The sequence below is a fragment of the Marmota marmota genome, unplaced genomic scaffold (assembly GCF_001458135.2).
Source record: "Marmota marmota marmota unplaced genomic scaffold, marMar, whole genome shotgun sequence".
Classification (NCBI taxonomy): domain Eukaryota; kingdom Metazoa; phylum Chordata; class Mammalia; order Rodentia; family Sciuridae; genus Marmota; species Marmota marmota.
This window is the reverse complement of record NW_026000005.1, coordinates 25557069-25584505: the sequence shown is the minus strand read 5'-3', so window position 1 is coordinate 25584505 and position 27437 is coordinate 25557069. Positions and strand designations below refer to the sequence as shown.

At 36.4% G+C, this 27437-nt stretch overlaps 1 protein-coding gene across 1 annotated transcript in view; it reads right to left on the bottom strand.

Annotated features, from left to right (window-relative positions):
• Positions 1-27437, bottom strand: part of Adam23 (ADAM metallopeptidase domain 23) — a 170300-nt gene that overhangs the window by 66213 nt on the left and 76650 nt on the right. The window contains exons 4-9 of the mRNA XM_015480982.2: positions 27146-27209; positions 14021-14103; positions 12483-12546; positions 8301-8373; positions 7455-7528; positions 5787-5852 (exon numbers count right to left, since the gene is read on the bottom strand). Coding sequence (XP_015336468.2) covers positions 5787-5852; positions 7455-7528; positions 8301-8373; positions 12483-12546; positions 14021-14103; positions 27146-27209 — 424 coding nt within the window. The remainder of the gene's footprint in view (positions 1-5786; positions 5853-7454; positions 7529-8300; positions 8374-12482; positions 12547-14020; positions 14104-27145; positions 27210-27437) is intronic.

The following is a 27437-nucleotide window of genomic DNA, read 5'->3' as shown; positions in this document are numbered from 1 at the left end:
AAAAATTTTTTTTTTTTTTTTTTTTTTTTTTTAGATAATGAAAGTAGGAAAGAGAAGTTTAGGATTAGGAAACTGAGTCTATGTTCTGTGGTCCAACTAAATGCCTGAGTTGATGTAGAGAGAAGAGAGACTTCCTGAGCACGTGGTTCCTGCACCTGTCTGTCATCTGGTGAGGGCCTTGTTGCTACATCATAAGGACAGAGGACACCACATGGTGAGAGAGTAAGCACACCAGCTCCAGTCCCTTTACCCCATCTTAGGAAGCCACTAATGCCACTGGGGGAGGGGGCAGCCCTCATGACTTCACTTAACCCCTAACTGCTTCCCAAAGGCCCTACCTCCAAATACCACTGACACGTGAATATTGGGATTAAGTTTTCGGCACTGGAACTTGCGGTGGACACATATAAACCCTTCAGGTTCTGGTTGAGAGGTGTTAAATGGGCGATGCCTACTCAATATTTTTTTTTTTAAGAGAGAGAGAGAAAGAGAGAGAGAGAGAGAGAGAGAACTTTTAATATTTATTTTTTTAGTTTTCGGCAGACACAACATCTTTTGTTTGTATGTGGTGCTGAGGATCGAACCCCGGGCCACACGCATGCCAGGCGAGCGCGCTACCGCTTGAGCCACATCCCCAGCCCAATGCCTACTCAATATTGAAGTACAAATGTCAAGCAGGCAGTTGGACGCAGGAGCATGGAATTCAGAAGGCTAGAAATATAAAGTAGAGAGTTAAGAATTTAAAGTCATGATACTATTTAAAGCCTTGAGGCTAGAAGTTGTCACTCAGGGAGTATGGAATGGGAGCTCTGAACCTAGCCTTGGGGCACTCCCATGATTCTAGGAGTCAGGTTTAAAACAAATGGCCACTGAGGTAGAAGAGCTGTCATGTCATAGACGACAAGAGAGGAAGAAAATGTTTCAATAAAAGAGAGTAATTTTGTCTAATGTTGCTGAGAGAGTAAAATAAAGATAGAACAGTGACCACTAGATTTATTAACCTGAAGCACTATTTAATTGAGCACCTAGAATTTATTAGGAACTATGATAAGAGTTTCTCCTACAACCATTATTTGCTCCTCAAAACTCTACAAAAGGGGACTGAAGTTGTGGCTCAGTGGTAGGGCACTCGCCTAGCACGTTCCAGGCCTTGGGTTCAATCCTCAGTACCACATATAAATAAATAAATAAAGGTATTGTGTCCAACTACAACTAAAAAAAAAAATTAAAAATAAATTTTTAAAAAACTCTATGAAAGTAATTTTATTATCCCCAAATAACTCATCTAAGATCACATGGTTGAAATTCAAAGCCCACTCCAGGTTAAGACAGAAGATAAACTTGTTCAGTTAACAATTATTTTTAAATAGTTCATATATATTCCCAGCAAATCATAATTACTGATGAGAATTTGTAATTTTTAGGTACATATAAATTATGTACCTATGCTTTTAAAGTAGGGAAAACTAAATGAGGTATACATTAAAAAATATTTGAATGATCATCACCCATTTGCACTTATTGGCTCCCACTTAAGAATACAGAAAAAAAAAAAAAATGGAAGCAAAAAAAAAAAAAATGGAAGCAAAACACTTGATTTTCATGCACTTTAAAATATCTCAACCAATTTTCTCTTAGAATAGGGTTTGTAATATTTAGTTTTAGTTTAAGTGGTTCAAAGAGATGTTTATAGACTCTTATCAAAGCTGTAATTGGCACAAATTAGGTTCCGCCATCCAGGTACTAAGATGCTTTCTACGAAATTGATGGATTTTTCTTTCTAATTGAAAGCCTCTGATAGCGTGATGCCTGCTCCAAATAAGATATGTACATTTTTCAGGCAGTCAATATTAGGTTACTGTGAATTAGAGGTAAGCTTGAATGCAAATATAGGCAAAATGTTTCTATTTCCTGCATGAATGAGAACTAATTTCGCAAATAAAGAAAAATGTTCAGTCTCCTATTATGATAAAATGTACCTTCACGTTTTCAGATCACTGAAAACAATTTACATTTAAACTGGTAAATTTGCTTTTACTTCCTGAACAAATGAAACCTTAAGAGATTTGCCTTTTGAAAAAAATTTAAATTCGAACTTATTTTCAACCCTAAGGTAAGAGTTATCAGATAACTGCTGCCTCACACAGTAAACATTGTAAGATGAGTGTTTTCCGTGGGATGATTATTCTAAATCCCAATGGCAAATCTCTAGACATTAAAAAATAGATGGATCAGATATTCTGCTTCAATTTCACTTTCAACATGGGAATTTAAGTACTCCAATCCATGTTTTTTAATTTACTACCTCTTTGTGGCAATCATATCTAAAAACTATTTTCACCTCAAAAAGGGATCTTTTTCTAAAAAGAAAAATATTCTTATAAAATGACACACTCATTTGAGACTATCAAATATAGAATTACAGAAGAATGTAATGTTCTTGAAGAAAAAGAATAATATTTAGTTTTGTTATTCTAGAAGTAATATTTCTTTAAAGAATAGAAAACATCTTAAGTAATTTCTTTCTACCTCAGGCATTATTTCCACCCCAAACCAGAAGCTTTGAAAAAAAATTAACATGTATTTCCTCTATATATCAGTTCACATTACAGTTCTTTATTTCTGGTTTTAAAAACAGATAAACTGCTTGCCTAGCATGTGTAAGTCCCTGGGTTCGATCCTCAGCACCACATAAAAGTAACTAAAACAAAGGTATTGTGTCCATTTACAACTAAGAAAATATTTTTAGAAAATATTCATGAAAATATTCAATTTTCAGCCTTTACCCTTTTAATAATAATTAAAATAAGATGAATTACCAATATTTATTGGTAAAAAATTGAATTTTGAACAAAAAATAGTGATAGCCGTAAAAGGTAACTTTATCACAGAATATACAATATACTCTACAGAAGTTTTCTATGTATAAAGCAACATTTTAAGAAGAGTGCTATTTCCTTACATGTAAGATAAAGATAAGATTATATAGGGGCTGGGGTTGTGATTCAGTGGCAGAGTGCGCGCCTAGAATGTGCAAAGCACTAGGTTCTATCCTCAGCATCACATATAAATAAATAAAATAAAGGTATTGGGTCCAACTACAACTAAAAAATTATAAATAAAAAAGATAAGATTATACAAATGTTCAACATTTTAAAAGATGAAAAAAATAAATTCAGGGCAGCTAGGGGCATAGCTCAGTGGCGTAGTGCATCTGAGGGCATGCACTAGGTTCAGGGATCAATTCCCAGCACCTCAAAAACTAAATGAATAAATTTAATATAAACAATATCTAAATTTTTTTAAGTTTTCTATGTTGTAGAATTACTGAAAGCTACTCTCCGATTGACAGCCTTGTGTACTTTTTATACATAGTATGGTAGAACAAGAGATTTGGAATTGCAAGTCAAGGTTTGAGAACCGATTACATAGATTACTGATTATTTAGGAATGTACTTTGTACAATAAAAGGAATTACATACATTTTAATTATTATATACACTGCTTTAAAAGTATTTGCATAATGGGGCTTTAGGGAAAACTTAGGCTTTTTGTTGGCAGGTGGAAGGTAGCAGAAGATTGAGCTACATCCCCAGCTACGCTTTTTATTTTTTATTTTGACACAGTTCTTGCTATGGTAGTTTAGGCTCTCACTAAATTACTGAGGCTGGCCTTGAACTTGTGATCCTCCTGCCTCAGTCTCCAGAGTCACTAGAATTATAGGCATGCACTACTGTGGCTGGCAAGCGTAGGCTTCTAAAGCCATAAGTTCAAAAAACATGCCACAGTGCTCAGATTTGAGAAGTTGCTGGAAAAAAAATCTCAGTATTCCAATCAATAAAAATAATTAGATGAGAAGATTACCTTGTTAAGGTCCTACAGAAGCTCATATTTTAGTCTCTATTACCTGAAATCACTGCCTACATATCTATCTGGTTTTCCTTCTCACCAGGGAAGACCACTTCTGAATTGTATGTAAGTCTGATAAATTCTGCTTCTTTTTTTTTAATTTTTTTAAGTTGTTGATGGACCTTTATTTTATTTATTTGTATGTGGTGCTGAGAATCGAACCCAGTTCCTCATGCATGCTAGGCCAGTGCTCTACCACTGAGCCACAACCCCAGGCCCAAATTCTGCTTCTTAATTGTCACATCTCAAGCAATGTATTTAAAGCCTACTGGCATAGAAAATAAATCCACATACAAAACTAAGAGAAATTCTATGGAAAGCTTCATATTCAATATAACTGAATTGTTATTTGATAATTAATTTAAACATCCATTAAATAGGAGACCCAAATGTTTAAATATAAGTCTTTTTTTTTTTAAATACAAGCTTTAAAAGGAGTTCTCAAATAGGGTCTACTAATTGGAACTTCAAGTTGTCACTTTACAAGAAACAACATTATCATATAATCTACCAATCTAACATTGGTTTTAGTTAGAGTAAAATAAAGACTTAAAGATATGTGCAAAGCAATCTGAATTTTTGTTCCTACCTTTTACAAGGTTTTTACCCGTATCTGACTTTCAAACATTTTTAAAAAGATTCTCATCTTTATAAAGTCTTTCCATAAAGGCAACTTCATTTTCATAAAAACAAGTACTCTTAACATATGCAATTTTTAGAATTAAATTACATAACTATGACAGAAATAACAGTGGCCTAAACAGTTAGGGGAGTGTGGAGTAGTGCTGGCGCCAGCGCCCAGCAGCACACAAGAGCCACCTGGACCCAACCTCTCCCAGCTCCCTTCAATTAATGATCTCACCTTGGTAGCCTGAAATCAACCAAAGTCTGACTATTTATTTACATTATGGAGATCAGCAAATGTTATGTAAATCAGTGCTTTTTGCCCGGGAACTGGGTGTTACAATTTATCACATACCACTAGTATTGGACATAGCAGCCTAGAGGGTCTTCCACGAGTCCTGGGCTTTCACCCAGGCATTTTATCAAGGAAATGGTTAGGTAGAGTACAGTTAAGAGTTTTGACTTCAATTTGAAGAGAGGTAAATGGAGAGTGATGGGTGTTTCTCATATTTCCTTTAAGTGTTACTGAAATGACACATCCAAAGATACTGTACTTCCACAGAGCTAACAATAGAGATTATTCAGCTTTCCATTGTTCAGTGAAATAATTCATTGGTTCAGATAGTCTCTTTAGATAGACCTTTATTATACTTGCTTATTTATTACATTTATTCACAAATAATAAGCTAAAAATAACACATTAGCAGAACAAAGGCAAGAAATAGAATAGAAAGCAGTGTTCAAAGGCATAGATGAAGAAAAGTAGGAAATGAGACTTTTTTTTTTTTTTTTTGGTACCAGGGATTGAACTCAGGAGCATTCAACCACTGAGCCACATCTCCAGCCCTATTTTGTATTTTATTTAGAGACAGGGTCTCACTGAGTTGCTTAGTTCCTTGCTTTTGCTGAGGCTGGCTTTGAACTCGCCATCCTCCTGCCTCAACCTCCCTAGCCACTGGGATTATAGGTTTGTACCACCACGCCCAGCAGGAAAGAGACTTTTTAATAAAGTCAAGTGAAAGATGTCAAATACTAAATCTATCCATTATAATCCCTATTAAATAGAGGAAAAGTTTTTAGAGTTGTGGAAATTCTATAAAACCCAGTCAGTGTCTCCAAATACCAAGAAATCAAGTCTTTTAATGCTCAAAAAAAAAAAAAAAGTAAAATGTCTAAATATCTTGGTTTTAGTAATTAACAAATGTACTCAAGTAAGCTATTGGGTATAAAACTTGGTGATTCTGTATTCTTACCGTTTTGTGATCATTAACAATCATAAGCTCCAAATATTTCATTTCTTCAAATACACCACGAGAGGGCTGTTAAAAATAAAAATATTTGATAAGAATAGTGATTGACACAAAATTTCTCTAATGCTCAGTTGTAGAGAACTCTATCAGAAATCTGGAAATTGGTCAAGGAAAAAAAATTTTATAGGTGACTATGAAGTATTATTAAACACTCCAGTATTCAGAAAGGAACTATATTATCATGAGCCCATTTTAGTTTTAGATGGCTTTAAATACAAAATTATTCCATACAATAATGTATAGCACAATTCTATCAAAATTAGTAAATTATCAATTTCTTTGGCATTAAAATGTAATCAAAAATATTCAATCTACTTAAAGTGTCAAAGAGAATCTACTTAAAATTCATTTCATATGGATAACAAATTTTAATTACCTCCCAGAATATCTGAAACAGTATCTATTTAGATAAACAGAAACATTAGCTTCTCTGGAGTGCAATTCTAATAATAATGTACCAGTTCTGAATGACACAACTTCTGGAAGGAACAAACATTGAAAATCATTGTATTCTAAATTCTTCTAAATTTTAATTATTGCCAGAAAATCTTTTAAGAGTAAGCCCTCATTTAGACTTATTTATTTTTCATACACAGTCATTGATCAATTAAGTGGTAGACCATAGGGAAAGCAAAGCCTATATAAAATGCTACTGCCAACAGCCTCTTCGAGAGTAACTACAAAGAAATTTCTAAGAATAAAAAGTGTGTATCTATAATCACCATAATACCAACACAGGCTCATAAAAGAAAGGCTTTAACCTTGAACTAAGTTTTTGAGGGCTGGTGGTCTAATTTTTTCACAAAAAAATTCATTCAGGAAAACGTTATCTAAAATGTGCAATTTTCACTATAATTACCCATTAAGTTATCTAGTAAATTACCATGCAATCTATAAGCTGTGGAATTAATTCTCGGTTACATGGTACCCACCATGTAATTACTAAACAGTCCCCATCATTATGGCTTTCTAATCTATTATGAAAAAGACGAGGAACATAATTTCAGATACAAAACCCCTCTATATTTATCAATATGTGTGAGGTACACAATAGTTGTTAATCATGTAATTATTTAGTAACTGTCATATCACTAGTGTTCAAATAGATTCATTCCATTCTTTTCTGAAAAAACACATCCAGCTTCAAAGTTTGTTATAACTAAGTTCTTAATTTGTAAGAAATACACATAAACATAATTAGACAATGTTTCAAAACCTAACTCTTCCTGCATTTTTGTTGACAAAAAATGTTTTATGTGATGCTATATAAGCCATATCACCTCCAGCCCAACCTGCAAGAAATCGTCCTGTACCTTCAACAACAACAAAAAAAAATACTATGATTTTCCTTAGAAGATACTTTGATATAGAGCAAAACCAATACATTTATATAACATCGGGGGTTCATAGGACACAAATCAGTTTGAATAACTAACAGGGAGGGATATATAAAAAGCAACATGCTGATAAGTCATGGGGTTTTCTCCTTCGTGTTTTGCTTTGAAGAGAAAATTTCCCAAATCAAAACTGTTCTAGGGACACAGCTACTGCACAGGACAGGCGCACAACCTAAGGTAGACAGCCCCACGAGTGGCTCAAAGTCACACTCACATTCACGGCTCTCTTCCTCCTTTTCAGCCACTGTAATTCAGACAGAAGGGGCCACTGGTTGTTGCTTTCTGTACCTGTGTAAGAGAAAAATGAACACCAAAATTATGCTTGGCTGCGTTCCAGTGGATGTTTTCAAAATATGTGAAGGAAGAGCAAGCAGCTTGATAAGTCATCACAAAAATGGGATAAACTAAGGAGAAAAAGAGTACACTGTTCATTAAACATTTCACACCCTCATGGCCAAAAAGAGAGTTCAAACATGTGTTTTTTTCCAAACATCATGAAAAACAGGGTGTTCAAGATTCACTAGAAATATATATTTGGCCTACAACCACATGATAATATCTGAACATCTGAGAGAATTCTACTATGCTTCATTCATTTTAGAATTAAACATAATGTATGACATAAGCTTTTGCATAAATTATTAAAGACTTCTGACACAAATATACAGGAATAGCATCATGTAACCCCACAAATTCAAAAGCAGCCTCTTCCAACATGAGCACGCTCATGATGCCTCAGAAGCAGAGCCTAAGAGGGAGGTGATAAGAGTTGGACAAAGAGATACACATTAGGAAAATTTAAGGATGGTTCTTGGTGTGAATCTCTTTTCTCAGTTCGATCACATTCTCTGGTTCCCAGTGCAGTTTTACCCCAGGGGTTTATATTTCAGTTTTTCCATCAAAATGACTCTCGGTTCACTCCATTGCCTTCCACAGTCTCACCCCCAGAACTCAGAGTAATTCCACTTTCCAGCAAGCCCGCATGTCTGGCCTGAGTGTCTGCAGAGTTCCACCAAGTCCAACCACATAAACTAGAATGGCTATTTTAATTAAAACTTACTGAGATTCTTCATTTGCTTGGAATATTGTCCCGCCAAGGTTTTCTGGATGATATGTGGTCGACCTGTGCTTTTCTGAAATGAAAACAATGGTAGGCAATAAAAAAAGCAAGATGTGAACAAGTTATTATGGAATGGTGTGAGAACTTTCTCTGATGTCCTTCCTAAAACAGAAACATGTATGTCAAACTTTAAGCTATCAAAAATGAAAAGTATATGTCTCATTGAAATGGTAATTTTAAATAAAATAAAGCATCTTCCAATATCCCTGTTTAGATAAAAGCAGAGCTTTAATTATTAGCTATTTTTTAAGCCTTACCTTCTTCAAAGCTATGAGTAGGAAATTCTCAAGAAATAAACACAAAGGGTCAATAAACATATGAAAATGCTGAATGTTAAGTATTTTAATATTCTTTCAAAACCTAAATTTAAAATGAATGATACGCCAATTTCTACCATTAAGTTAGTAAAGATTTAAAAATTGTCATATCCATAGTTAATTATTGTTGCAAGGAAAAAGCATTCTTCACACATTGTTTGTGGAAGGAAATTGGTATCATAGTTTCAGAGAAAATTTAACAATGTCTATCAGAAACCTTGAAAATACTCATGTCATTTGGCCTATAAATTACACTTTTATGAATGATTTATTACCATTACTATTACTATTAGCTTTTGTTATGGCTTGGATATGCAGTGTCCCCCAAAACCTTGTGCGTTAATGCAGGAATGTCTGGAGGTGAAATAACTGGATTATGAGTGCTGCCACCTAATGGGTCCATCCTAGCTGGCATGGAGTGGGTGGTAACTGTAGGCCTGTAGGGTGTGTCTAGAGGAGGTAGGTGAATGGGGCCATGCCCTAGAAGAGTTCAGCTTCCCTGTGGCCCTTCCCCATCCCTCTGCTTTTTGGCTGCCATGAATTGAGCTCTTTTATCGCACCCTTCCGCTATGATGTTCAATCTCATCAGAGTAATAGAGTTGGCCAACCATAGACTAAACCTCTAGAACCATGAGCCAAAATAAACTTTCCTTCCCTAAGCTGTTCTTGTTGGGTGTTTTGGTCCCAGTGACAAAAAGCTGACTAACACAGCTTTCATTACTGAGAAGATAGTAGGTGCCAGGCAATATTTAAATACATATTACCTAATTTATTCCTAATTTAAAATATATACACATAGTATATATTTTATCCTTATTTAACAAGTAAAGATATTGAGACTCAGAGATACTTTGAGTTAAATTATATTGTAAAATAATGATCCAAAGGCTGGGAATATAGCTCAGTGGCAGAGGGTGAGGCCCTGGGTTGGGTCCCAGAAATGGCAACAGCAACAATCATCATCATCATCACCATTATCCAATCAATTTATTTTAAAAAGTTTGGAAATATATCATTGAAAAATAGGACAAATCTATGCAGAAAAATAAAGATAAGTTATTTTTGAGGATGGATAGATACTATTTAATTAAGTATTTCCTTTGCTTTTCCAAATTTCCTATATTAATTTAATAATCAGAAAAATATTTATAAAGGAGAGCTTTCTTCACAGATTACATAAAAGAAAATAATGAAGAATTTTACTATTTATACTTTCCTTGTGATAGAACATGGATTTCCAATGGAAATATTCTTTCTGTATCATTTATTACAAAGCATAGTAAAATTAATAAAAATAATATGGACATAAAGAAATCCAAATTCACTGGGTGTGGTGACACATGCCTGTAATCCAGTGGCTTGGCAGGCTGAGTCAGGAGGATGGCAAGTTCAAAGCTAGCCTCAGCAAAGGCAGGCACTAAGCAACTCAGTGAGACCCTGACTCTAAATAAAATACAAAATAGGGATGAGATGTAGCTCAGTGGTCAAGTACCTCTGAGTTCAATCCCCAGTACCCCCCCAAAAAAAGAAAAGAAATCCAAATTCAATATTACTCAGCCATAAAGAAGAACGAAATTATAGCATTTGCCAGCAAATGGGTGGAAGTGGAGAGTATCATGCTAAGTGAAATAAGCCAATCCCCAAAAAACCAAAGGCTGAATGTTCTCTCTGATATACAGATGCTAACACACAATAAGGGCAGGTGGGCAGGAAGAACAGAAGTTCATTGGATTAGACAGAGGGGAATGAAGGAAAGGGAGTGAGAATAGGAATAGGAAGGACAGTAGAATGAATCGGACATAACTTTCCCATGTTCACATATGAATATATGACCAGGGTAACTCCACACCAATACAACCACAAAAATGGGAAGTTATACTCCATGTATATATAATAGGTTAAAATATACTCCACTGCCATGTGTATCTAAAAAGAACAAACAAAAAAATGTGGGGAAAAAAAAAGAAATTCAAATTCAAGTAAACACTTGATTCTAATAACAGGTGAAAAGAAATCTAGAGTAATAAAATTCACAACTGGATCAGCAACACAATTTTTTAAGCTTCAAACACTGTTCCTCTCCCTCTACCCATGGTGAGGACGAGAACAAACCATTACATGAACAAAAGGCAGGCAGTAGGAAGGCAGGCAAAAAGAGAAGATAATAAGCATGTAACAATCAGCTCCTGTATTATATAATTATGGGCCTAACAACATGAAAGCAGTTCTTTAAACATTATGATAATCATAGTTTACATACACACAAACCTTTTCAGCAGTTTAACATGCACCATAACATACATTTATTAAATCACCGAATCTGCAAAATTACCCTATTAGGGATGCATTGTAAAATTATCTCATTTACATATTTTTAAAACTCTAAGGCTTAGAGAATTATTATTTTGGATTGTTTGTTCTTTGGGGTTTTGTTTTTAGGATAAGAGGGCATTAATCAAAGCCAAAAATCAAAGTGATTTTATTTTTCCTGAATGAGTCCAAAAATTTTGCTGCATATGGACTATTTGTCTATAAATGGAGTCAGGGGAATAACACTTTACTTAACCTAAATATCTTAATCTAGGTTCCATTTTCTTTACCATCTGGCAACTTTGAAAGTAACTAGGTTTAAAAAAATGATACGGGTTTATTCAAACAGCAACCATTTACAATTTAGTAACTTTTCTGCCTCAGATTTGGAAGGTATCCCATATTCCCATGTACTTTAAGAAAAAAAAATGTTTTCTGCTCCCCAACAAATGACTGCAATATTCTGACTCTGTCATTCTCAAAATATTATTTTTTTTTCCTTTATCAGTCCTCTTCACTGATCTGACTTCCCTACTGTTACCTCTCAGGGCCTCCTGCCACTTCCCCCTATTCAGTCCTCTCCAACTTCACCATGTCCCCCAAAGCTCCCTGAACACATTAGGCTCACTCCTGCTTCACAGCCTTTTGTATTTGCACATCTCCTAGAATGTTCTAATCTCCTTAAGGTCTTTATTCAAAACACCTTCTCCATGTGGTCTTCCCTGCTCGCTGCACATAATGTTTAACTCTCCTCTCTCCCTGGCTTCATTTTCTCTCCTTAGCAAGCATCATTATTTAAAATGCCACACGAAATTACTTGTTCATCCTGTGTGTTCCCATCTGCCCCTGTAGACTAGAAGCTCCATTAGGCTGAGGTTCTATGTCTATTTTATCACTAATGTATCCCTAACACCTAAAATAGTTCCCAGCAAGTAGTAACACCCTCCATACACTATTTGATGTCTTTTAGGTTTGGTCACATTCTATTAGTGAGCCACATGACCAAGATTATGTGATTTCTTATCTAGGTCACACTGGTGTGCCCATGACTAAACATTATTTTCTTCCCTATCTTGAAACTTACACTTTGTATCATATAATCAAATTCCCTCATTTTCAGGGAGCAGAAATTAAGTACATGGTTAGAACCACAATTATCTAAAGGAGACTGTGAGAGGGAAGTTGGTTACCATTTCGTTTTGCAGGAGCAGGGCTACTGCAAAACGAAACGACTCCTGATCTCACAGTGGACTAGAAGAAACTGGCCTGGCTACAGAAAACCCTAGTTGCATGCCTCTGATTATTCCTTATTGGTATGTGGGCACGGCACATGCAATGTAAGCTTCAAAACTCATGGGACCCTTCTAAGTTAGAAATAAGGTAATAAGTATAAGCACACTTTGAAATCTACATTTTCTCTTACTGCTCGAAGGCAAAGATGCTGAAAAAGTGAAACACCACAGGGAAACTGATGTCCCATGGCAGTCAGGCTCACCTCGTCATGAGTCAGCTCCAGCGGCTCTATCATGTACACGAAGGTACTGTCTTCAAACATCCCACTGTAACAAGAGAACCCACAGAAGGAAAGAATGAGCGAATACCGCAAAGGCAAGAAATAAAAAGTCAGCTTCCTAATAGTGCCCTCAAAATAAAGAGTGCATCTAAACCAACACCTTTATAACTGTTCCAAATCCAATTCACATATCTGTATAGAATCCCACTGTGTCCCTCTGCTAGAAAGCACACAGGCTACAAGAAGTGGAAAAACGCCCACCAAGAGTTAAAAAAAAAAATTATTCCTGATAGAATTAGTTTCTAAGAGCAAATGGGCAGATGAGAACATTAATCTAGGATGACTCCTGTGGTGGCAGTATCTCAGGTTATTTTAGAATCGTGTACAACTTGTACAAATTTCTTAACTTGCAAATCCAGTGTCATCTAGAAGAGAAATGACAGGCCCTCATATAAGAATCATCCAGAACCATCTGATTTTGAAGAGGAAAGCAGACGTACACTTATGCTTGTAAATGGTGAGTACATTTCCATCAAGCGGTACAATTGTGTCATTTACATCATATTTAATTATGACAGACATGAGGTTTTTAATATAAAGTATGAAAAAAGAAAACATCTCAAAAGCCTTTCTCATCACATGGCTGAACTAGATGTTCACATGAGGTGCTACTGTGTTTGGGTCCAAAAGTGCTCACAGATGGTTTTTTTAGAGCCTGCCTCTAACTCAAGACACGAGTGCCTCTCTTTATCGTTCCACCCTTGCCTGGCTAACTCCTAGCCATACATAGGTTTGATCCAACAGCTGCTGCATCCTCTGGAATATGCCTCAGGGAGCCTGCCTGAACTGAGCTCAGTCACTCTTTATCCCTGCTGCTTGGACCCTGAATATTCCCCAAAGGCCCGAATGTCAAAGGCTTGATCCCCAGAGTGGTGCCATTGGGAGGGGTACAACCTTTAAGAGGTGTGGCCTAGTGGAAGGTCTGTAGGTCATTGAGAACACGTGGGACCCCAGGACCATTTTCATTCTCTTGTTTTCCTCCTGTTCATGTGATAAATAATTTTATGGTTCCACATGCTCCTACCATGAGATTACCACCTCCAAACAGGCACAAAGCAATGGAGCTAATCAATCTTAGACTGAAACCTCCAAAACTTTGAGCTAAAATGAACCTTTTCTCTTTATAAACTGGTTATCTTGAGGTTTTTGTTATGGCAACAGAAGCTAAAAAAAAAAAAAAAGAGCTAATGTGCTCCTGTCCTTCCCCTTCATAGCACCTACCAAAATGGTAATTAAATATCATCCTGTGCAATCCTTTGTTTAATCTCTGGATCTTCTGCAAACCCTAATTTTTAAAGAGAGAGAAACTCTGTATCCCTGTGAACTACTCCATATCCAGTCCCTAACATGGAACTGGCACAGATGATCACTAAAATAAATATCTAGGGGAAAAAAATAGAAAGGGTGAACAATGAAGGCAAACTTAGAGGGAAAGAGGGTCCAAAGAGATCCCCACATACTGAAGTCCATTGCATGTTGACAGAGCCACCTTGGAGTCTTTGACACCTCTGATGCTTCCGTGGTAGTAACAGTGCTCTCCACCCTACAAAAGAAAAAAGTTTGACTGATCATATTTTATGCACTGAATATCCCTCTTTGGATGATTCTATAAAGCAAAAACAGACAAACAAAATCAAAGATGGGAATGTATGGGCACTATGTATTAATCTATGTATTAATAATCCTAGAAACTAGTCCTATGTGGAGTCATGAATGAGACTAGACAATTTTTAAACTTTTCTATAAAAGTATGTGTGCATTAAATTTAATGAAGGAGTAAAGGCTCTAGTGGGAATAAAACCAATGTAAGTGAAAAAAAATTTGTTTACATTTCTTAAGTATGTATTATAGGTGCAGATTCTTACCAGATGTTACACAGCTGTTTCCTTTCTCCCCTGCTCCACTACCCCAACCTCCAAGCCAACCATTTTTAACTCTTCAAGTTGTTTCTTCTTGTGTTTACCTATGCATTTTTAATGGAATATTTATATGGCTATGTCCTGATGATTTATTTCATTTTAGAATTATCTTCCTAATACAGACTCATGAAAACTCCTCTCACCCTCAATGCATTCCAATACACATCACCAGTTTTTGGTTAAATCCAAATTTAAGTTTTATATTATGACTTTGCAAATATCTTTCACAGCTGTGATACTATAATTACATTTTCTTTCTTGCCTCCATTTAAGTTTTTTAAAGTTTTGCTTCATTTTCTTGTTTATTTTTTCATGTAGTTAGCATATATGCATCCCTAGTATCTAAGAGTACTCTAAAACTCTTCTCAATATGGTCAAACATATCAAGTAACACAGCATATCCATTTTGCACCTGGAGACACCCCCCTTGTTTCTTTTCAGCCTCATGCTTTGGTCTCCACTGTACCTTTTTAGGCCCTGTGCACAACCGCCATTCAGGAGTTCTCTGTGCTGTACTGAGATCACCCTTTGCCTGCCTCCTTCTATATTGGGTCCTAGACTCATGTCTTCCCCATCTGAGGCCCCCATTCCCCTCTATAGAGAGGTTCACTTCCTCTGGTACTTTCTCGGAAAAGCATTCATGGAAGATAAATTTAGGGAAAACTTGTGTGAACAAACATTTCTTTTTCAACCCTTGCAGTAGATCCACAGTTTGGGCGGTTAGAGAATATGCCAGATAGGACATTATTTTCTCTCCGTATCTCAAAGACCTTGTGAATACAGTCTTCTTGTTTCTGAAGGGGCTGTGACAAATGAACATTATTCTAATGTTAGATGTTTCTATAAAGTCTACTGTTTCTCTTTTAAGAAGGCTTCAGGAAATTCTATTTAGTCCCATTTTCATGCAATCCCACACTGTGCCTTGGTCTGGGTCATTTCTCCTTCAATACACTGAGCACTCTGGTACTTTGTAATCAAGAAGACTCATGCACTCAGTTCTGGGAAACTACCTTTTATTATTTCTCTAGTGATCCCTCCTTTCCATGTTTCTCCACAGATTAAGCACCTTCACCAGACTAGAAAGGAATGGCCCCTGTCTAAATCAGAGATTCCTCTTCAAGTAAACCTTCAACCAACTTTCTCTTTTCAAACGCCTTCGATTCCTGAGCCTTTCTGAGTTTAGTGACATGAGTTGTTTTTCTGCTTCCTGTCTCCCACCAACAGAACTTAGCAGAACAGTAAAGGCTCAAAGCCAAAAGAGAGACCCTTCATCCATCTGCTTAATCTCCTGAAATTTTATGGACACTTCTCATCTGCTGACTTCTCTTCTCTTGTCCTTGCCATTGTGCTTTTATATATTTTTTTTACTCCTTAATTTTTATAACTCCATATATATATATATATATATATATATATATATATATATACATAGCTTTTCTGTTCTCAAATAGCAAACTTGCATAGAGTTACTGGCTGTATATGTTAAATTCTCTTTGTGTGTTTAACTCTGAAACCTATAAGGACAAATGATACCACACATCTCAGCAACTTGAGAATTCAGGTCAATATTCAGCAATTTACATTTCAGATTCTTCACATGGTTCTAAAAATGGCCATGGGTAACTGTAAATTCCATCAAATTGGTTATTTAGCACTTTGTATCACACCAAAAAGCTATCTTAAGTCAAGTGATGGTTAGAAGTAAATGCATAGCAAGCTCTCATATTTACTTGACCTTTCTAAGAAAAGCTATTTCCAAATTTTCCTAAAAATATTCTTTTTTTCCCCATAAAGTATTTCCAAGACCTTTCTTAGATCTAAGTTTCATTCACCTTCAATGGAAAGTCAAGGTTGATGCTCACTGTCAAGGTCATTGCTACCTTTGAATTAAGGTAGGATATTATCTGAAGAGAACCAAAATTCTCTGTATATTGGAGTGTGGATAACCATGTTTTCTAAACCTTAAATGAGATCAAAGATAATATTCACCCCTTAATGTTTAGCATAATAAGAAAGCTTATTATCTAAATTGTAGTTTTATTAAGCACTATAAACATTTTGGTAGTTTCCATTTATAGTATTAGAAGGTTTTCTGAATTTCTTAATATTAAATTTACAAGATTTCTTAAAAGTATTGTAGAAAAATACTACTTGGCAACTCTTCAGATCTTTATAGCACTTTCTAAATGCCACCTCAAAATAAGTAAGATCTTGAGGTATTCTGTATAAAATAAACTCCTGAGAGAGAAGAGGCAACCTTTTTGGGGTAACGAGCATAATGATAGTGGGTCAGTAAAGAGGGGCTACATCCAGAGGGTCTGGTTCCCAGTAACACTGGATAGTCGGCCCAGGAGTGCCTCCCACCCAATAATCCGCCATCTTAAATAATCATAGCATGACTAAAACCATTAACTCCATGTACCAATTGGGAGACAGGCACCAAGTGCTGAAGGCTCTGCCAACAAGAGCAATAGACAAAACTGAATTCCACATCTTCAGGTTCTCGAGCTAATGTCTCTTTTTCCAGTTAGGAAAGCCTCAGACCATTCACAAGGACTGGCCAGCATCAGCCCCTTATGAGTGGTCACAGATGGATTAAGCAAACAGCAGGAAAGAAAACCAAGGAAAGCTAATTAGGCACATGATGCAAGTTATCTGTGTGCCCCCACGGACATCAGCATTTTCACATCCAAACTGTGAGTCAGTTAATTAAATTCAACAAAAAATAGAGCATCTGATAAATGGAACTTACTGGCAGAGGAAATTAAAATCCTGGTAAGCATACTAACTTTCTCAACCCACCACTTCCACTGAAGCAGAACGCTCCACGAGCCAAATAATGTTCAGACCAGAACTCTGCCCCCCCCCCACCAGGATGGCCAAGCTCCGAACCCAGGCCTGTTCTTCAAATAAGGAAATCCTGAAGCCACAGGCATCTTTGAAAACACCTCGTAATCAGGTATGGCTAGGGACAGCAACTTCATAATTCTAGTGATACCAAACTTGGAGGAGAAAAAAATACTTGGTTCTCTGATACTATTGATTTAATAACAGGAATTGTGTGATTCTCCTCCCTTCAATGAAAACAGATCCACTAATAACTCCCTTGAATAACAGTTAAGGAATAAAAAGGGGTATAAACCCACAAGGACAAAGACAAGAGAGGAAAAGGCAGCAGATGGGGAGTGCCTATAAAATTTCAGGAGATGGAAAGCAGATGGAAGGGGTGGCTCTCTCAGGTTTGAGCTTCATCTGGCTTGCTAAGTTCTACTGGGGAAAAAACATAAAGGAGCAAGCCAACATTTAATTATTTAAAATTGTCCCACCCCACCACTGTGTCTGTTTACCTCATCTGCTTAAGTAAAGTTCCACCAGCAGGTTCTTATTATCCCCATAGCCTAAGAAATTCCCATAAACCTGAACATCTATGGTGACCCAGCCTTGACATTTTCAATCAACTCCTGAAGGTCTGCATAAACATTTTAAAATAAACTACCCAGATCTTGGCTAGGAAATGTGTATGTTAGGAGATCCAGGTTATGAATATACTAAAAATGATGACATCATACTCAAGTTATTATTCTACATACACATTTTTAAATACTTCAAATGATCAACTAACTAGTTATACAAATCTATTTTTTAAACCAGAGGTCTGGTAGCAAAAGATAAGTAGGAAAAAAAAAAGATATCTATAATGCGATGCATGTACCTGAATTGGAAGACTGCAGAATGAGAAAAAGGAAAAAAACAATTTCAGAGAATCAGGGAATTTGAAACCCCAGCACCAGTTTAATTATTTACCTTCATTAAATTTGACAGGGAAAAAAAACATTCTTGCAGCAGTTTGTTAATAAAGTATCAGAACAATTTGGCCGTACCAATGCTATATAAATGTTCAACACTGCTCAAACTTAATTAACAGCTGGGCACGGTGGCACACACCTGTAATCTCAGCAACTAGAGAGGGTGAGGCAGGAGGATTGTGAGTTCAAAGCCAGTCTCAGCAAAAGCGAGGCACTGAGGAACTCAACGAGACCCTGTCTCTAAATAAAATACAAGATAGGACTGGGGATGGGGCACAGTGGTCGAGTGCCTCTGAGTTCAATCCCCAGCACCAAACAAACAAAAAAACCTTAAAATAGCCTTGAATAGTCAGTATTGTCACTATCTTGATTTCCTGGGGCATTTTTTAACCCCATGCTTCTTTCGTTTTCTATAATGTGCTCAGAATGTTGCCAAGAAAGGTAATTTTTAAAATAATTAGCAATAATAATTTTGATTTTAAACTCAAATAACCAATAATTCTACATCTAATATAAAAGGTTTCTTTCCTTATTATGACTTAAATTGCTCACGATTTACCAGTGATGAGCAATGTTTTTAAAAGCCAGTTATTAATTCGAAGGCTATGAAAAAATCAAAATGTACACACTAGTAAAAAAGCCATTTCACTTAAGCTAAAGGGTGGAAAGCAAGCTTTAAATCACTTCTTTTTGGTTAGAAAAAGAACACAAAATGTATGTTTAAATCCAATTATGACAATCTGAGAGGAAAAGGAAAATAGATGAAGAAAAGCAGCCTGAGAAAATTTATAAAAAAAAATAATAATAAAAGAAGAAGGAATGGGAACAAAAGAAAAAGAGTGAAGAGAAGAGATAAAAAAGAAAAAGTTAGAGAAGACATGAAGACATGTGACCGAAAAGACCCCTGCCCGGCTCTGAGTAGTCGCAACAGTGCCCACCCCTCCCTCATCCCTGGAGTCGGCCTTTGGTTCAGCGTCCACAGACTGAACCACAGCAGGATGAAAATACTCAGAACTCACGGGGCCCTTTTTTCTTATCATATTCCCTAAACCATACAACAGCTATTCACACAGCATTGACATTGTCTTAGGGATGGTAAGTCGTCTAGAGATGATCAACAGTCTACAGGAGGATGTGCAGAGGTTACCTGCAAAGACCACTCCATTTTATTTCGGGCACTTGATCATCCTCAGACTGTAATCCAAGTGGCGTCCTGAAACCAACCTCCCACAGAAACTGAGGGACAACTACGTTGAACAGGGTCTTTGGGACACTTGTTCTTCAAATTTCCTCTGCTCTACACAGAACTCCTTCCTTCCAGGAACCCTGCACACAGGGGTCCACTGATGACCTCTACTCTCCTGCTGCTCAATAGCCTTCACTGATGCCCAAAAGCCTTCACTGATGAAAGCTTAAGCCGAGCCATGATGTTGACAAGGAAAACTCAAAGGACATTCTAAGAGGGTGTTGTGGTTATATGAAAAGAACAAGGGCAAGAACAGAATGTTTTAAATGGTCCATATCTAAAGTATATAACTATATATATATATATATATATATACACACACACACACACACATAGATATATAGACATATATTTTTAGACAGATAGATAGATATAGATATGGTTACCATAGTCAAGTAAACTACCATGTCTTACCCCACATATTTATTTTTTGTGACTACATAGGATAAGAGGACCTAAAATCTACTCTCTCAGCAAATTCCCACCACACGATACAATATTTTTTACTATAGTCCTCATACTATACATTAGATATCTTACATTTACATCCTACAGAACTGAAACTTAGTGCCCTTCGACCTATATCTCCCCATCCTCACCCACAAACCCTGCCTGTTTTTGTGTATTGACTTGTTTTAAATTCCACATGTAAATAAAACCATGTAGTACTTTCCTTTCTGTGTCAGTTTATTTCACTGTATGCAAATACAATGGAACATTATTCAACCTTTAAAAGGAGATTCTGCCATTGCGACAGCATAGATGAACCTAGAGGACAGTGTTGAATGAGTAAATAAGAAGGTTTTATTCATAAGATCAATCTTAAAGGGTCGTGTGTATTGAATAAGGTGGGTAAATAATCTCCTTCTTCCACCTGAGAGTTTTATTCTTTTGAGATATAATGCACACACATCAAAATTTAGTCTTTAAAGTGTAATTCCATAGTTTCTAGTACACTTACCAAGTTGTGCAAATGTCACCACTAATTTCTGAATACTTTCATCACCCCAAAAAGAAATTCTGTGTCCATTAGCATTTATTCTCCATGCTTCTTCCCTTCCACCCCACAGGCCCCTGGAAAACACTAACCCATTTTGCGGTGTCTAAGGATATGACTGACTACTCTGAACATTTTGCATAAAAAGTGTAAAATGTGGTCCTCTACACCTGGTTTCTTTCACTTAGCATAATGTTTACATGGTTCATTTATGTTGTAGCACGTATCAATACTTTGTCCACTGTGTGAATATACTGCATTTTCTTTATTCATTCATCAACTGATGGACATTTGAGTCGTGTGCACTTTGGGTCATTATCAATAATGCTGCTATGAACACTTATGTACAAGTTTCTGTGTGGAATGTTTGTAATTCACTTGGATACCTAGAGGTATATACACTGAGGCATACGGTAACTCTAGGCTAAACTTTTGAGGAACTGACAAATTGTCTGGTGTGAGGATTTCAATTTCTCCATTGTCTCTCTAGCACTTGCCGTTCATTGTTCATCTTTTCTATTACAGCCATCAGCTGGGCTTGCAGCTGTACCTACCTACGTTTAAAACCAAATGAGTGACACGAAAGTGATGCAGAGATCAAAATATCACCTTCTTATTGACTAGTTGAGAAGATAGCAAGCCTGTTAATGCTACCTCCCTGAGTGGGCCAGACTTACCCATAGTCAATAAACACCCCCCACACAGGGACTGTCACTACACGACTGAGAGCATAGATGGACCCCACACAAACAGCGGGTTAGGAGAGTGACTATATAGGCATGTGCACTCTTCCATGGGCAAGAGTGAGAAAAGGGGCTGGAAGAAGCCAAGGTGAAACCAGCATCCAGAAAGGACATTTTCCCCACCGAACAATGACAAAGAGATTATAATAAGGTGGAAGAAATCTGGGAAGGGTGTACTTCATTCATCTATTCAGTCATATACTGCTGGTGGTAGTTTCTTTTATAAGAAGAAGAAAAATCAAAGAATTAGCAAGCACTTAATGGCTCACCTAAAAGAGATTTAACAGGAACATGTTGAAATTGAGAAGTGTTTTATAATATTATATTGAGGCCCAATCCTTTATTTATTTTTATTTATTTATTTATTTAATTTTTTGGTACCTGGAATTGAACTCAGGGACACTGGATCACTGAGCCACATCCCAGCCCTATTTTACATTTTATTTAGAGACAGGATTTCACTGAGTTGCTTTTTTGCTGAGGCTGCTTTGAACTCACGATCCTCCTGCCTCAGCCTTCCAAGCTGCCTAATACTTTTATAAGAACTGAAATGTTAAAAATTAGCTTATTTGGAATAATCTCATTAGTAAAGTTGATTGACATAACAACAAAGCAAAAGCTTGCAGCCAGGGTCCTGGCAGTGATTTTTTTGTTTGTTTGTTTGTGGTGTGGGCAGGGGTCATGACACCAAAAGCACAGGCAACAAAAGCAAAATAGACAAGTGTAACTACATCAAACTAAAAAAGCAAAGGAAACAATCAACATAGAGAAGAAACAGCCAATAATAGAATAGGAGAACATACTTATGAACCACATATCTGACAAGGGATTAGAATCCAAAACATATAAGAAACAAAGCTTAAAAGCAAGAAAACTAATAACCCAAGTTAAAAATGGGCAAATGATTTGAATAGACATTTTTCAAAAGAAGACATAAAATGGCCAATGGGTACATGAAAAGGTATTCAGCATCCCTAATTATTAGGGAAATGCAAATTTAAATAATAAGATATCATCTAACATCTCTCAGGATGTCTATCATTTAAAAAAATTTTTAAAGAAGTGTGGGGAGAATGTAGAGAACAGCAATCTTCGTAAACAGTTGGTAGAAATAAGAATTGGCAGAGCCATTGTGGAAAACAGTATAAAGTTTCCTCAAAAAGTTAAAAATAAGAAGAAAATGAAATCTGCATCTCAAAGAGATAACTTCACTGTCACATTCACTGCAGCATTGTTTATAAAAGTCAAAACAGCAAAACAGCCTATTGAGGGCCTAACAAATAACAAAAAATGTACATATAATGGAATATTATTCTGTGTTAAAAAAAAAAAGAAGGAAATCCTGCCATTTGTGATGACACAGATGAATCTGGGGGACACTGTGGTAACTGAAAGAAGCCAGGCATAGAAAGACAAATACAACACAATCTCTCCTAACGTGGAATCTTAAGTAATCAGAACTCCTAGAAGCAAAGAGTAGAATGTTGGGGAAAAGGAAAAACAAAGACGTTGTTCAAAGGGTACAAAGTTTCAGTCATGCAAGGTAAATGGATTCCAGAGATCCCATCTGAAGATGGAGCAGTTTCTAGATGGAGTGAATTTTAGAGATCCCATCGAGAGATGCAATGAGCAGACCGGTTTCTACATTAATCATAGCATCTTGAATGTGCTAGGAGGATAGATTTAAATGTTCTCACTACAAAAATAAATAAATATATAAAGTGATAGATGTGTTAATTAGCTTGAGTGTAGTGATCATTTCACATTGTATATGTATATCAAAACAGTGCTTTGTGCAAATTAAATGTATACAACTCATATATAAAATCTAACTTGTGTAACTAATTATATTTAAGTCCTATTTTTCAATTACACTTCAATAAAGCTGGAAAAAAAAAAGAAATCAATCACAAAACAACACATATTACATAGATTTTGTTTCTATCCAAAAGAGGTAATCCATAGATATACAAAAGTGGCTTAGTAGTTACCTAAGGCTGGTGAGAGAGAAGATAGGATATGACTGTTAATAAGTGGAGTATTTCTTTGTTGGGCGAAGAAAATGTTCTAAAATTACATTATGTTGATGGATGCACAGTTTTGTAAATATACTAAAACCAATTTAATGATATACTTAACCGCATGCAAATTAGATCTCAATAATTTTGTTCAAACAAAAGATAACTAAGTTATTTTTTAAATTCGTGGGAAAAATTGTTTTATTGTTAACCAAGTACAAAGTACTGCAGTGTGAACTCAAATAAAAAGTACTGCTGAGGGACTGGGGTTGTGGTTTTGCGGTAGAGCACTCACCTAGCACGTGCGAGGCCCTGGGTTCGATCCTCCGCACCACATAAAAATAAAAAAAATAAAGGTATTGTGTACAACTAAAGAATAAATTTTTTAAAAAAAGTACTGAGTTGGGAACAGGAAAAATGTTCTTCCATATGCATCAATTGACACCTGGCACTTATATTATGTACTTAAATTTTTTTTTTTTTACCTTTCTAGTTCCTGTATTTGTGTCATTTGGAAAGGGATCTTTTTATCCCACTTTCACTGAATAAAGGTAAAAGCCAAGACATTATCCTCTTCGTAGATACAAGTGGGAAGTAGGGCTTGACAGTGAGGAAATGGAAAAAAACTAGACAACCCTCTTCCAAGGGTGGATGTGGCATTTGTTTGCAATTAATTCCCAGAGTATCCTAAGTGTCTGTGTTTCCATTCTTCTCTCACCTTGTGAACAGTACACGGTGTGTGAGGGTGGCCAGGTGTGCTTTATGTGTGTACACTTTGGTGATCTTTGGAAGGAAGGATTACATAATGTGTACAAGTTGAACCTAGCCATTCTTACATACTAATTTGTCTTTCTGGTACTCTGTACAAAGGTTTTCTTAAACAACATGGAAAGTAATCATTATAAAGTTTACTGTAAAATGGCTCTAAAAACATGTATGCAATGCTAGTGGAATGTGAATTTCTATAAACTTTCAGGAAGAAAAACTGCCACTTTGTACCAAAGCCTTCCAAAAATTGAACAAACTCTGCGACCCAGAAAATCCAATTCTCAGAATTAATTCTACAGGAAGTATTAAGGATGTGTTCTTTCCTTTGGGTTGGAGTGAAAGATTAGCAACAATTTAAATGTCAATGACCATGGGATTTTCAAACAAATTATAACAAATTAATTTAAAATAATGGTATGCAGTTTTAAAAAGTGAAGGTCTACAAGATATTTAATGCATGCCAAAGTATTTATACTATCATTAGAACTTTTAAATCTTGCCACAGAATTGTGTGTACCATATCATCTTGAGGTTTACAGGGGTATATAAACATAGACACATAAAAAACAGGCATTTACCATTAACTCATTATCCATGAAGCAAGAAGCTTGTGTAATTCTTGAAAAAAAGGGAGACAGTAAAAGAACATGCCCCTGAATGCCCCTTTCTGTTCCCAAAAAACTTGCCTGGTTAAGGAAACAATGAGAGGACGTCTGGGCCAGAATGTCAAGATGCGTATTATCTTGAAGGATACTGACTTTCTCTCATGTGTGCTGGGAATTAGGGCAAGTTAGTGTTATCTGTGGAAAGCTGCTTTCTTGCACGCAAGCCAAGATAGTTTCTCCTTGGGATGCTGGTCATATAAGGAACTAAGCAAATTAATATAAAACCCTTCTCCCTAGTGGTACTGATCAGAGAACCATGGAGAGGGAAGAATTTATTCAGGCATCAGCTTCCGGACAAAGTATCCTAAGGAATAGGAGGTGATACTTCCTGACAAGGTACTGGATGTACTATGTGGGTCAGAGGTGCAGATGTTCACCCTGTTGCCACTGGACTTCCTGATAAAACATCTGTCCAGCCCATCACCATTGGATCTTACCCAAAGGAATTTTTCAGTAACCTTACATCTCATATTTTATGTCCAGGTATCTTGCTTGGTTTCTCAGCAACCTACCCCACTGCACTAGTACAACTAGGCTGTGAACGTCAGAGAGCTATTTGGAGAAAATGAGTCATAGTGAGAAAAAAGGAATAAACACAAAAACAAACTGCAGTGAACATGTTTTCTTTTGCCATCCTCTGTTTTAAATTTTAGTTACAATCAACAGGAAGCCTGGAGTGTGTTAGTAATGATAAGGCTTCCTTTGAGGACCTCAAATGACTTCTGGAGGCCAAGTAGCTATTCTGCTTCTTTAAAAAAGGAAAAAAATCGACTGAACTTCTTGGTGAGAAGTTTAGATTAGGTTACTGCAGGATGCAAAGGTTGCTCATTTGCTGAGTCTATAAAGTTCTCGTGCAATCTTGTCTACTCCAGACTCATGATTCAGCATCCGCAGTGTTCAGGGCACTGGCACAGCTGACAGAAGCTTTGGTTTGTACAAATGCCAGGAAGCACCATTCCTGCGCTTGATTTAGCATTGCTGCTCACTTTCCACAGCATTAACTTTTAGGGCCATTCAACAAACCCCCAAGATGCAGCCTAAGACAAGAACTGATGAATAGTAATAATAATAGAATCTGTGGCATACAATTCAAAGACTAAAACACACTTCAAATTACAAATGTGCCCACTGTTAATTGGACAGTTATAGATCCTAAGAAATACCATGGCCCCTGGGCAGTATTTACAATTAAGGCCACCCATAAATATCTGCTGAGAGGCTACAGACTGAGGATCCCCATGCTCCCTGCTGCACAGCTTGGCAAGTCCACACATGAAAGATGCCACTTTTATGCTGACACTCATTAGCAATCTAGAAAAGAGCAAAATCAATGATATTTCCCCACTTTGCTTTGTTCCATTTCCTCTCCTGTGTCAATGGTATTGATGGATACTGCTAAGCTCAGTGGCACTACCCAAATCAGAGTCCCTTTCTGTAGCCATTCCACAGACTTTCACCATGACTGGTGGGGATCACTGTGTTTTTTACTTACAAATGATCTCTCTCTTGCTTTAATTTAAGCCCTCTTTCGCTTCATTGATCCTCCATGAAGAGAAGGAAGTTTAACCACCAACTGAAGGAAATCAAATACCTTTATATGACAATGTTTAATGACCTTGAGAAGGTTTCTTTACCCTCTCTCTGCCTCAGTTTCTTCCTTCGTACAACAAGAGTAATAATATCCACCCCCATAGGACTGCTGTGAAGATTATGAAGAGAGTGCTCCTTAAGTCTAATTTCCTCTTCTTGTCCTCTCCCCTTCTTGGGCACCAAAGTAACTTGTACTTAATAGTCATTCTAAGAGCCCATCTATTCTTATAATTCAGATGCTGTGACTATAAGAGCCTAATTGAGCATCTCCAATCTCAAAAACTGAAATCCAAAACACTCAAAAAACTTTTTAAGCACTAACATGACACCACAAGTAGAAAATCTTACACTATGAGATTCATGCACAAAATTATTTTAAATGTTATATAAAATTATATTCAGGCTACGTGTATGAAATATAAATGAATTTCATGTTTAGACTTGGGTCCCATCACAAAAATATCTCATTATAATTACAAAAACATTGTGAAACTTTTTTTAAATCCAAACCCCAAAATGCTAAGCATTTGAAATAAGGGATGCCTAATTTGGACTCAGGTGTTGATCTGGAAAGTTCACCCCTTAATACCATTACATAAGATACTGTATGCATGACTAAAACAATAAACATTTCCATATTGTTCCGGATATATAGAATCGCTAATGTTACTTCAAATATTTGTATGTTGTAATGAATTTCTCCTTATAACACAATAACCTTGCATAGGAGGCCAGGTGTTTTCGTTGACAGACACACCAAGCAATCTGGGGTGCAGGGGTCCGTCCTGTGATGGGTGTGCTTACACAGGCTGTTCCAAAGCTTTAAACCATACCTTTGAGTATTGTGGCTTCCCATTTTCATAGTGAATCTCCACGTAATCAGAAGACAGCAAACCACTATAAAGGAAAGAAAATAGAGTGATTTCTGCATCTGAGACCCTGGAAGTGTAAAAAAAGCCATCTCAATAAACGAACGAAGGGGGGCAAAGCACCAATGGTCACAGTCCACCAGTAGTATAAAGACAGGTCATCACCAAGTTGCAAACACCATCCAGAAACAAATCGGTCTTCAGTCTGCTTAAAAAAGACAAGACACAGACAACTGAAGGGTGATTCATTTGATAT